At 36.8% G+C, this 13,399-nt stretch overlaps 1 protein-coding gene across 6 annotated transcripts in view; it reads right to left on the bottom strand.

Annotated features, from left to right (window-relative positions):
- LOC103021546 (adhesion G protein-coupled receptor L2) overlaps positions 1 to 13,399 on the bottom strand; it is a 263,996-nt gene that overhangs the window by 47,827 nt on the left and 202,770 nt on the right. For all 6 annotated transcript variants that reach the window (XM_022678108.2, XM_022678118.2, XM_049482922.1 and 3 more), the window contains 3 exons: positions 10,188 to 10,397; positions 8,818 to 9,038; positions 6,129 to 6,195 (listed from right to left, as the gene is read on the bottom strand). In XM_022678108.2, the coding sequence (XP_022533829.2) occupies positions 6,129 to 6,195; positions 8,818 to 9,038; positions 10,188 to 10,397 (498 nt within the window). The remainder of the gene's footprint in view (positions 1 to 6,128; positions 6,196 to 8,817; positions 9,039 to 10,187; positions 10,398 to 13,399) is intronic.

Here is a 13,399-nt window from a genome sequence, read left to right as displayed (position 1 = left end):
AAATATAGCAATGCTAATAAGTAGCTTGCCAGTGTGCTCATCGTAAAGTGATGTGAATTAACAGCAAACTGTGTATCGGTAATAGGCCTCTCATGATAAATGGTATTAACTTATACAATAAATGGACATGACCTCTATTGCCATTTTTTAAATATTTTTTATATTGTGTTTATTTGTATGTTTGCACACATGAAAACCAAAGAATAGTATTGTAGCCAGTTATGCAATACCAGACCAATGCTTCATAACTGTATTGGTGCAGTAGGTGAATTATGATGAATTGGTTTTTATCTCTAAAACGGTGTAACTGCTTTGTTAGGCTATTCTATTATTGTTATATTATCAGCATTTCAACGGTCTTAAAATGACAATAATATCATTTATTGCAATAATAAAAATAAAAAAAATAGTGACATGCCTAATCGCTAATATATCATAGAAGGTACAGTAGTTATAGTGGCCGGCGTCATCTGGATAGGATTATCTGTTTGAACAGATACTGTAAGCGAGTCTGGCAGAACTCACATCCACATTCAATACAGGAGAACACACACACACACACACACACACACACACACACACAACCCATCCCAGAAGTCAGTGCAGTTCCTTAGCTTCAATGGGACATGGGAAAAGTCATGGGACGCGATACTAGTTCCTGTCCCATGACATTTTTTGGCATGGCTGAGTATTATGCACAGCACATTTAAAAAACATTAACATAATAATTTAGGGATGGCGATATGAGCAGTTTTTTTTCTAATGTTATAAGTAAAATACTTTTTTGAATATGTCGTAGATATTGTCAGGGCTTAATGAACTCTGATCATAATTAGTCCTGTTTAATTGGACAAAATGCATGGAATATTTAATAAAGCTTTTTTTTCTTATCCTGACTAATGCATTTTATCTCCATGTCATAAATATCGCAATAAATATCCTGCATCATGAAAACATACAAGATCATATAACTTTAATTGTTGCAAAAGAGAGAGACAGAGATAGAGGGAGAGATAGAGAGAAGCACAGAGATGGAGGGATGGAGAGAGAGAAAAAGGAGAAAGGAAGACAGTGAGAAAGAGAAAGAAGAAAGGCATAGAGATGGAGAGAGGAAGGGGGCAAGAAAGAGAGCAAGTGTTAGAGAGAGAGGAAGAGAGAGACAGAGTGAGAGAGCAAGTGTAAGAGAGAGAGTGAGAGGAAGAGAGATAAATAGAAAGAGAGAAAGACACAGAGATAGAGAGAAGAAGAGAGGGAGAGAGAAAGAGAGAGTTAGAGAAAGAGAGGGAGGGAGAACGAGAGTGAGAGTTAGAGAGAGACAGAAAGGCATAGAGGTAAAGAGTGAGAAAGGGGGATGAAAAGGAGAGATAGAGTTAGAGAGAGAGGAAGAGAGAGAGAGGAAGAGAGAGACAAAGAGACTTAGAGAAAAATTGGGAGAGAGACATAGAGAGAGGAAAAAAGAGAGAAAGAGAGACACAGAAAGAAAGAGAGAGAGAGAAAGAGAGAGAGTTAGAGAGAGAGAGGAAGAGAGTGGCAGAGAGAGAGAGAGAGAGAGGAAGAAAAAGAAAGAGAGAGAGAGAAAGAGAGCTTTTAGATCAGGGGTTGCAGTGCTGCAGAGTTTAGTCTGAGCCGCTGGGGCCGGTGTGGGAGCAGAGGCTGGAAATGCACTTAACACAGCTGGAGTGATGACACAGATCTGATGAGACAGCCAGGCTGGACCAGGCACGACACACACACACACACACACACACACCTCCCTCCTCTCTTCCTCTGCTCTCCCCCTGAATCACCCCTCACCTGCCAAAAATAGAACCCCCACCAAACAGTACAGTAACATCAGAAACAGTCTGGCCGAAAAAAACGGCCGGGCAGAGAGGACCTTCAAAGTGAGCCAGTCGAGTGTTTTGGCAGAGAAATCTGTGTGTGTGTGTGTGTGTGTGTGTTTGTGTGTGTGTGTGTGTGCGTGTGTGTGTGTGAAATCCATTCCTATAAGTATGAATACAGCAGTGAATGCAGCTTTTTATGAACAGCACTGCATGTATAATATAAATATGTATTGATTTCACTCTGTATGATTTGCAGTGGTGCTAATATGTGAGTCATTCAAAAAAACTGGAGCCATTTTCACTTTTCAAGTTTTCCATCAAAAAATATATCTTGTCAAATATTACTGGTATCTTTTTTATACAGTCATGTAAGTCATATTCACAGTAAAACATTATGATATTTGATTATGAAATTTTGACTGTAAATAGCTGCACATGTTCATGTGCTCATGTTCTGTCCTGCAGCACATGGCAATCATTTTAAAAAGATTGATTTCAGTATATATTAATAGTAAATAAATAAACAAAGTTAAATAAAGTCAGAAATTTGCCTTTTTTTTTGTACTTGGCAAGTCCATTAACTCAAATTCTGCCACTTCCTCAGTGTGTGAAGTTATGTAATCTAAGCAACACTAAAGCATCAGTGGAAAAATAATCTTGAATAAATATATCTATTTAAATAGGTACAAAAATAGAATCCTTAACATAATTATGGTTTATTATATAAGTAATACTTATTAGCTGATATTTTAGTGTGTAGAAGCATGTTTTTAGGCTTAATGAATCATAATAAACATTGATAATAAAAATAGCACATATTTTGCAGTTGACTTAATTGCATTCATACAGCAGACCCTGTTAAAACACATCTAACAGTTTATTTATTAATGTTAAAGGCTGTATATTTTTTTTGTGAAAGGCTGTTTATTGCCCTGTAGTTTTGGCTACAGTTGACTTTATATTTATTGTATTTGTAGTAACTGGCTGTCTGTAGTGCTGTGTAGCACTTGGATTTAGGGGATACTCAATTTTGCTTTCCTTTTCTACATGAATATAATGAAAAAGTGTGTGTATAAAATGTTTTGTATAAAATGTGCCTTAAATGGACTGTAGGAAATTAATATGTATAGTGCAGCATATGAATGTGTCACTCGGTGCCCTCTCCTGAAACTGTCTGTTTAATTTGAGAGAACAAAACCGCCTTAATGGGCCGTATTAATATTACATATCCGTAGGTGAGTCCACCGTTCCTGTCAGTACAAAACCTCTGATCTAAATTTCTGTCATTTTATATCATTATATAAGCCATATCATTATTCTGGTTAAAGTACTGTGCAAAAGTTATCATTAAATAGTTCCTTATCTGGGCTGTAAGTGTGGGGTCTAGTATTATTTATAATTAGAACTTTTATGGATATATACTATATGTCTATTGGGCCACATGCTCAGTTATTGTTCCCTCTGAAATAAATAATGGTATTACAAGGACTTTTTATAGGACTGTTTTTGTTGGAGTAACTGTCTCTGCTGAAACACAGGCAACTGTAATTTGAAGCACTGCTGTGAGGATTTGATTGTAATCCACACAACACTTTTTTCATTAATCGGGTAGCCAAAAGTTCTATATGCTCAAATTGATCTGCTCCAAATAGTCCTATTCTTCTGGCAATAATTCTTCTCTACAAGGATTAGACAAGCTGTGTGTGTGTGTGTGTGCATTTGCACATCTGTGTCAGCACTGGATGAAATTTAACGTAACTGAATGAATGCATCTATTTGAATGCACACGTTTTGGACATAGAGTATCTGTATAGTATGTGGATATACTGTACATAGATGATATGTTTGTATACTACATGTTTATGACCTCATGTTGTGATATATATAAAAATATATACATAAAAAATGGTAACAATTTATTTCAAAAAAGCATAAATTAAACACTTATTATAAGAATTATAAGTAGAAAAATAATGATTTATTCTTTTGTTTACATTTACCTGTATTAATACATCATTGGTATACTTTAAAGAAATTTATGTGAAAATCAATAGTTCTAATCTCTGTATTAGAATGCTGCCAATGAAACACAAACGACGTATAGATAAGGTAATAGTTAGTAAATAGGTAATAGTTTATATATTAGGTAATAGTTTATATATTAGGTAATAGTTTATGCTCAATAATTTGCTTTACAAAATTGTGCATAATAACTATTTATTTAAGCATGCTTAATAGTATATTTGATTGTTTAATGTTTTGTACATTATTTGTTTTTGCCTTTATGTATTTTCCCCTGTTTATGTAAAGTAGTTTCCTTGCCTATAACAAATAATACAGCAATTATTAGCAACTACCTCATAACAGACTCCCATTTATGTACTATATAGGTCATACAGAATGAAGCTTAATAATAATTAGTAATAAATCATTTGAAAAAAATGTCTAATTCAGGCTTTATTTAGTAAAAACAAGCCCTAATAATAATTAATGAGCATTAATTTGTGTTCCTTAAAATAGAGTGTTCCCAAAAAGACACAAAAACTGACGCAGAAGACATCTTCTATTTTGTTGTGTGTGTGTGTGTGTGTGTGTGTGTCTGTACGTGTGTGTCCATCAAAAATGTGCCCCGGTCTCAGACAGTGTGTCCACACAATAGTGTCAGTCTCAGCTGCTGTCAGTGAGCTATAGAGTCGGACTGGACTAATGGCCATGTCTCTCGTTCTCCTTTTACCGTTACACCCCTCCTCCTCCTCCTCCTCTCTTTCAGGATGGAGTGACATTCAGGCGTGAGTCAGAGTCTCTCTCTCTCTCTCTCTTGCTGTAGCTGCTGTAGCTGCTGCTGCAGTCTACAGGGACAGGAAGTCTTCTTTGAACTCCCTCAGAATCATCACACAGCCATGGGAGTCTTTCATATAGGAACAGGGTGTTCACAGCCTACATAACTACCCACAGACCCCTCTAAGAGATCCGCAGAGTCTTTATAGAGGAGAAATACACTTACATTTATATTTATATTTATATTTTTCATTATTTCCATATTATATACACCAGTGATTTAGCACGCGTTTAATATTTTAGCTGTGAGTTAACACACAATGATATGGAGTGTAAAAAAAATTAAAAATATATGGACGTTCGATTCTAAAGCAGAAGGTCAGCTTCTGGGTTCATTTCCGAGCTGAATGGATCTGTTATGGTGAGAGTGTATACCAGGGTTATTCAATACAGGTCCAGCAGGGCCAGAGTCCAGCAGTGTGAAAGTACACAGAAGCTGCGCTTAAGTGGAAGTACGAGAACTGTATCAAATTGTTACTCTGTGAAAAGTATGGAAAATTGAGCAAAAAATCCAGAAAAAAAGAACAAATATAAGAAAAAAAACTATTAAAGAGCATAAAATTTGCAGCTGTAAATTAAAGTTAAATGCTTACATGTTATTGTGCAGTATAAATGATCCTGTACTTTCACTTATTCAATACTAAGAGGCCCCATTTTAGTAATCTATAGGCGAGCAACCAACCACGTACTGTGCAGCTTGATTTAGGGCGTCAGTGCGTCTTTGCTATTGTAACGTCAGGGAAAGTATGCCTCGTAATGCGTAAAAATAATGCGGCATGTTCTAATTCTCTTAGCTAATCATGGATGTGTTTTGGGAATAAATGAAATACTGTAAATCAATCAGCATGTAACTTGCAATTCCCTTTGAGAACCAGGTGTACTCTTAGCAGAGGGAAACGACCTGCTCGTTAAATAGTCTGTTGATGGGGTATAAGATAGCAAAGATAGAGCATTGTGATCATTCCTCAGTCTAGCGCTGTGAGGCATCATTAGCCTCCAACCACAGCTAGTGCTAGCAGTGAGCTTTTTAATGCTAATAAATTAGTATCAGGAACAGCAGCCAGGATTCACAGGGTTGCAGCAGGTTAGCCATGATGCTAACAGTCTGCCTCTGCAGGGTTAGTTAGATACACAGTGCTAACAAACACAGCAGCTAGGCTCAGCAAGGCTGGCACTGTTAGCTTCGATGCTGCATTGCTGGTGCAACATCTCCTGGCATAGAGCTCTTTTAAGGGAACAGTTATTGGTACTGATACTGATAGTGATTGGTCATGTAGTGTCACACCCACCATGGATACCATGGACCAGGACTGGAAACTGGAACCAAGGTCCAGAATTGAAGGAATTGCTTAAAGAACCATGTAAAATGTCTTTGTTTTAGAGTGTAGTTAGGTTGCCAAATATGAGTGATTACTGTAAGTTACCGGTAAGTTCTGTGCTGTGAGCTCTGTTGTTTAAAACACTTACCATGATAATGAATGCAACAGGACCGATGAAGCTCCAAATGAAGTGGTTATCAACCCTCAGCCAGCAGCTGCAAAACAATAGATGCAAATCAGTCGTTGCTGATGCAGAGCAACCCGATCAAAACTCTCCGTGCTAACATTTACTCTGTCAAAAAAACACAGCTTTTAAACATCTGAAAAGAAGGAGAAATCTAACCCACATCATCATCATCATCCCTCTGTATCCCTCTCTCATCTCCACCCCACTCTTCTACTGAGGCCGAGACGAGCCTGCAGTGGATGCTCCACACACTCGCACACACACACACACACACACACACGCCTATGCAGCTTTGATTAAGAATTCATAGCGAGTATGGAATGATTTATGTGTGTATTACAGATGCTATCTGCATTTGAATCCGGGCCTGATGCGAAACTGTACATCACAAGGGATTCTTTCGGGAAAAAAGAGATGAACAAGTAAAGCAATTTAGAGCCCGATCTCAATCAGGTGCCTTTGGAAAGGAGCTGAGTCGGCACGCAAAATCATTACGGTCACAGTTTGCTTAGAGCCTGTTCCTATTCCCCGTGTCGGAGTGGAAATACGCCAAGAGGGAGAGGCAAAATATGCTCTGTCTGTCTCATTAACACACCAATATCAGTGTGAACACACACACACACACATGCGCAGGTTGGAGCTGAGAACGAGGCCGCCTCCTCCCAGCCAGTGGCTCAGCTTTTCCACCAGTGGCCTTATAAAATCCCGGGTGTAAAAAGGTCTCCAGTTTAACCAGAATACAGAATCATATAAAATGGGATGAGAAAAGCAGCTGAGGCCTCACAACTACGGCTGTGCTGATCTTCCTCTGTCTGTACAAACAGCACATTTAACCCCATTTAAACTCTTTTTAAAAGCTTTTTATCATCCTGAATTATTCTGCTGCTATGATTTATTCAGAAATGAGTTATAGGTATAGTTATATTATTGTTATTATTATATAACTCATTTATAAGGTTTGCTGTAAATGTGTAGAATAAGAATAACTGCAATGCATACTCACATACAGACCATGGTTAAATTAACCCTTTATGATGAATTTGAACTAGGGGTTTATTAATGCAAAAAAAAAAAGTGTGATTAATTGATCATTAAATCATTAATTTATATAACTTGAATATTATCATAGAAGATATGTATAGATAATAATGATATTAATTTCATTCTGTGTAGGTTCACTCAGTTTGGCTAATATAGAAACATATAGCTTGTATTATTTTTTTCTGTCTATTTATCTGCTATAAAACTGTAAAAATTCTGTTTTAATAAATCATAATTTAATAAAAACTATTTGAAATATTAAAATATTAAATTTGTTTTCTTTGCACATATTTCAGAATGTTAGAAATGCTAAATGCTACTGTAAGTTTAATCATAGTATTACCTATGTAGGTTAATAATATTATACTGTTATGTCAGCATTATTGGATTTGTAAAATGTATTATTATTATTATTATTATTATTATTATTATTATTACAATTATTATTATTATTATTATTATTATTATTATTATTATATATTATTATTATTATTAATAGTAGTAGTAGTAGTAGTAGTAGTAGTAGTAAAGGGCCATTTAGTTTAATAACTCAAACAAACAAAAAGGGTAAATCCACATTTTATGCACATTTTGGCTAATTTCAGATGCAAATATAATAAATATTCAATATTTTTTCCAGTATAAATTGTTGCAATTGTTATTTTCTGTCCTAGATATTGGTAACTCTTATTTTAAGGAACACAAATTAGGCGCTTATTCATGTCTTATTATTTGCTTAATAAAGCCTTAATTAGACATTTGTAAATGATTTATTCACTACTTATTAGGCTTAATTCTGTGTTATTAAGTGTTATTGGTGCTTGATTAGGGGTCTATTCTGTGGAAATGATTAATAATGGCTGTTTTAGTTCTTATAGCGCACAATAAACAGTTATGTTAGCACCCTGTTAAGCAGATTATTAAGCATTAACTATTAGCTAAATCTACATGTTATTATTGTATTATATAATTGGGCGGCAGTTTGATCTATGTGAGTTTGGTAAGGTGATGGCTGTGCTGGAGTTTTATTTTTATTGAGTTAATAAGGGGTTAATAAGTCTGAATAAAGCGTAATAAATTATTTACAAATGTCTAATTAAGGCTTTATTAAGCAAATAATAAGACATTAATAAGCACCTAATTTGTGTTCCTTAAAATACAGTGTTACCTAGATATTTATATAAAAAATTATATTGTGTTATTATTGTATCACTAATTAAAATACAGTTGTTGGTGTTGTTGGGTTTATAAAAGGTGCACAAACATAAAGAGTCAAAACAGCTAATTTTGTTCAATTTAATATTATGTATTGTACTGCATTATACAGTATTGTATTGTAATTTTAACATACTTTCATTTTAAGTCATAGTTAGACCAAAAAGCATAATTTTAAATTTTTTTCTATTTTTCTATATGCAGTAAAAAGCGCATCGCTCTTACTGTATAAACTCCTCTGCTCCTCTGAGTCGTATGTGAAAAGTTTAACTCACTTCCTCTCAGAGTTCTCAGTGAATCCATGATCCACTCAATCATCTCCTGAAGCATGAGGTGAAAGATTTACACTGCTAATGTGAACGCGAGCGTGAACGCGGAGGGAAAGGTCACTCACGCTCTGGCGGTCCCGTAGCTCCTGTAGTCGATGGCGGCGGAGATGCCCACCACCACGGCTGGGAAGAGGTACCCGGCGGCGTAGTAATACTTCCTGCGTGAGAACTCGCTCTCAAACACCTCCACCAGCATGAGGTAGAGCTGCACGCTCTCCAAACACATCCAGGCGAACGCAGCCAGGAAGAAGAAGTGCAGCACTCCGGCGATGACTGAGCACACGATCTGCTCACACACACAGACACACAGAGAAACACACACAGAACCAGTGTTCAACACGAGCCGAGACAGCAGAACATCAGTCGCACACACTACTGCTGCTCCCGCACTCGTCCACGTCCTCATAACATACTGTTTTAATCTGCATAGCTGAGCACTGGATCCTTCCAGAAGACTCTCAGCAGAGGATTTGTGTTCATTATCAGAGCAGTTCATCATTTTCTCTGTGATTCTGATTCAAAACTCCGCCTGAGAGCTTGGACTGCAATGTTCTGACCTTCTCAACCCAGATCAACATTAACTTCGAGAATAATAGATGCTGTCACAGAGTGAAAAACGCATTACTATTATTTACAGCAGTGCGTCATTGTTTTCTGAGTGTCACGCAACTTCTCTCAGCACTTCTGCAACAAATGTGCTTGAAATAGATACAGAAAAATATGATATTTAACTTTGTTTCCTGCAGAGGAATTTCCCTAATCAGCTGTAACTTTATCACTGACCAACAAAGATACGGACTGCACTAGACATCTGAGGGTGTTCTGTGATGTCTGGCACCAAGACTAATCTGTTAACAACAGATTCTTTAATTCCTGTAATTTAAGTCCTGTAATTTGTGAAGTAGGGTCTCCAAGAGTATCATTAGTAAGCATTCGAGGACGCTGTAGATGATATTGTAGATATTTGTGGTGATAATGTTATGGCGGATCAGATGAACAAAAAAAATTCTAAAAGTTTAAAAGGTCAGAATGTTTGATCACAAGCATCCCACTTCTCCTGCAAGTCCTCGAATCCTCCCAAAAGCCCATGCCATGCATTAGGCATCAGGCTCTAGAGCAGAATGATAATAATAATGATTAAAAAAATAGAAAAAATGCTTTTGTTAACCACGTTTCCACGTTTCTGCTCATTCTTGTGCTCCCTCTCCTCCCATCTTGTTATAAGTGCACTTTTTTTCCCAGACGTGTCCCATTTTCATAAGCCGGGGCAGCGGTAGTGTATTGGAACGACACAGGTTCGATCCTGCGTGAGGAGCAGATTATGCAGAGTATAGCCTGGAGCACTCCATCTCATAACACTTCATTTTCCACACATTTGTAACAGCAATGTGTACAACTTAAACAAATGAAATTGTTCCGTGACATGTCTGCGTACCGGAGGTTCAGTCATATCAATGCCCACGAGGAAGAAGAGTTCGGCGATGAAGAGGTTGATGCACAGGTTCTTGTGGATGGTGTTGCGGTCGCTCTGCAGACCACGGAAGAAGCAGAAGGTGAAGATGCTGATGGCCAGGCAGACAAGGGACACAGCGATGCCCATCCTCTTTATCACATTCAGCAGCAGCTCGTGGACACTTCCATCACCCTGAAAGACACACGCACACAAATTAACATTAACACACATTCTAATTTTAAAGATTCAAGAACAGTTGTTATATGAAAAGCATGGATGTCAAAAAACACATAAAGAATACAAGAGTCATAGGGTTATCAGTGTTGCCAATAATATATATAATATAAGTTGATTTCTGTGTGTGATAAAGGCCTCTACCTTACACCCTACTTAAGATGTGTTACAATGCTCATTGCTATCTTACAGCCCACCAACAGTCTATTTTAACACCCTGCCCTTGCTCCATCTAAATATTAGTGGAGATAACAAAAATCTGATAGTCTGATAGAGAGTTCAGGTGAGCTCAGGTGAATTTCTGGTTTATGGTAATCTTGGCAACAGAAAACACAGGTGCGCCACTGACTAATTAGAACCTAGACAACAATCAACCATCACATGTGAATTGCTATTTTGGCAACGCAGGTGCGCCACGTGCGTTCAATGTGCGTACACACCCCTGCTCGTTACACACATTCACAGCAATAATTAATACATCAATAAATACAAAATAAAATAAATGTGTCTGTTCCTGTAAATGACCTCTGCTGAGAAGAGCAGAAGCACTGCACCGTTAAAGTAGCATAAAAATCATAGCCAAAATCAGAAAAAAGAAAATTAGTACCTGACTTTTGCACATTATGAGCCGTGCAACGTGTACTTTTCCCGTCGTTACGATAGCAAACACACATTGACACGCCCTAAATCAAGCTGCACAGTTAACACTGTTAATGGCTCACCTAAAGATCACTAAAATAGTGCCCTTAATTTCCAAAAGTCATCAATGTCTTGCTTTATAAATACACTCCTCAGTTCTACTGCAAAAACTTTCCATGTGACTCTTCGTGAATCGTCCTCAGAGAGAGCCAAGAGTCGTCAAAGCAAAGGAATCCAAATACAAGATCATTCTGATTTAATACTCTGTTCACTGCATGATTCCTTATGTGCTACTCCATAAAAACTCTGTTTTTTATGCATCACTATAATAAAAATATGGGAAAGACATCTACACGAGCGCGAGTGTGTGTGTGTGTGAGTCCTACGTATATCTGTTTCGACTGGTACCGTATACTGTGTGAAGCTTATGGGAAAAACATGTCTTTTTATGCACAGTCCATAAGAAATTGGACAACAGAATGACAGCCCGAGGCCTGAATCCCGCAAACATCCACTTATTTCCAGTCTGCGCTGCATCCAAACCAGCACTAAAACACTCTCCCCACTCTACTGACCTACATTCAGTCTGACATTCCCCCGCACTGTCACCAACAACACCTCCCGTCCTCCACCCTCACGTTCAAGCACATGTTACTGTCACACATTCACCACTTACATGCCTACTACTCACTGTGCTCTCAGTGTTAACATGCACACTTCACCCTTTCTCACACACACACACACACACACACACACACACACACCACTCTTCTGACATGGCTAACATTTCTGCTAGCATCACGCTCTCGCCGCAAACTCTCGTACTGTCAGACAATAAATGACTCACCATTAACTCACACACGCTCCACACTACCTCTCACACTCACTGTATACCTTCCCTACAAACACCCACAACATTCCTCCACAGCCGGTCTCACCTTATACATCTACCACACTCTTAACTCCTCACGCTGACATTTAACAAATACAGATTTCACCTTCATTTACCAGCAATTATTCTTCACTAGTAGCTTATTTAACCCATCCATTATAATGGACATCATATACCGTGCATTCTAATATTTCTAATAAGAAATGTTTTATTGCACATAACACTATTTGAGTGCTGTGGTCCATCAGAATAGGCCATGAACCAGCCAAAGAATGAGTTTATAAACCAATAAAAAAGTAGCTTGGCCCCGCCCACTGCAAAAACACTGAAAAAAAAAAAAAAAAAAACAGAGCTGAGAATTGAACAAGAGCTAATTTTTACTAATTAAAACACTTTTAAATTATGTTTTTTTTACTCTTGAGGGATGGTTTATGAAATAAAAAGGTGAATATGAAATATGAAAAATATGCCACACAGGCTTCCAATGTAATGAAAAAAAAAACAAACAAACAAAAAAAAAACTATTAAATATTTAGGTAAATTTGATTCATTTGAAATATAGATTTTATATTAAAATATTAGAGTATTTTTTTTCTGTGCATTACATTCTTACATGTGTTTCCATCACTGGAGATGACTCAGGTCTGAAAGGGTTCAAGAAGTGGAGAAATTCTGTTTAAAGCCAAGATTCTACAATTTCAGTCTTTTTTCAGTCCAATTTAAGTGTTTACACGGAAAATGATTAGCTATTATATCACTATATAAATACATTTTTGAAATCCTACAGATTTTTGCTGCATTAAATGAAGTACCTTTATTTTATAGTCCAATTTATATACTTGTAGAATATAATGAAATTATCTTGCATATTGATCAGAGGCCCAATGATGGCAGATTAGAAGACAATGGTATTGAACATATAACCATGTGATCAATAATCTGGCTCATATGTGAAAATAAATATTATTAAAGTACAACAGTAGTAGCTTAGTGGACAACTGTGATCAATACTCTTATATCAGCTTATACTGTATGTGAAAATATTTTTTCTTGTAATGAGATCAGAGGGATAGACCTTAGGTTTCAAGGTTTAAAACCCCCTTTTTTATATCCCGTCACTACTGAAACCCACTATTATTGCAGGAGTATGGTCCAAAAAAAAAATCTCACATAAAATCTAAAATTTAAGGTGGTTATTTGAACAATACAGCAGAAGACCCAGTTTTGGATGTGCAGGTTTTACACAAATTTAATTGAATAGCTATTTACGCTCATGGATCACATCTGTACTACTTTATGAACATGATTATGCTTCTTCCTGGAAGTTAAAATAGACATTCTATGAATCCAATCTGGACTTCCATTCCAGTTTCCATTCCTCGATTTTCTAATCACTTATCACTGTAAATGAGAAAAACAGCTGAGGTAA

This window comes from Astyanax mexicanus, chromosome 8 (assembly GCF_023375975.1).
Source record: "Astyanax mexicanus isolate ESR-SI-001 chromosome 8, AstMex3_surface, whole genome shotgun sequence".
Taxonomy (NCBI): domain Eukaryota; kingdom Metazoa; phylum Chordata; class Actinopteri; order Characiformes; family Acestrorhamphidae; genus Astyanax; species Astyanax mexicanus.
Note: the sequence above shows the minus strand (reverse complement) of the source record. Positions and strands in the feature narration are given on the sequence as shown.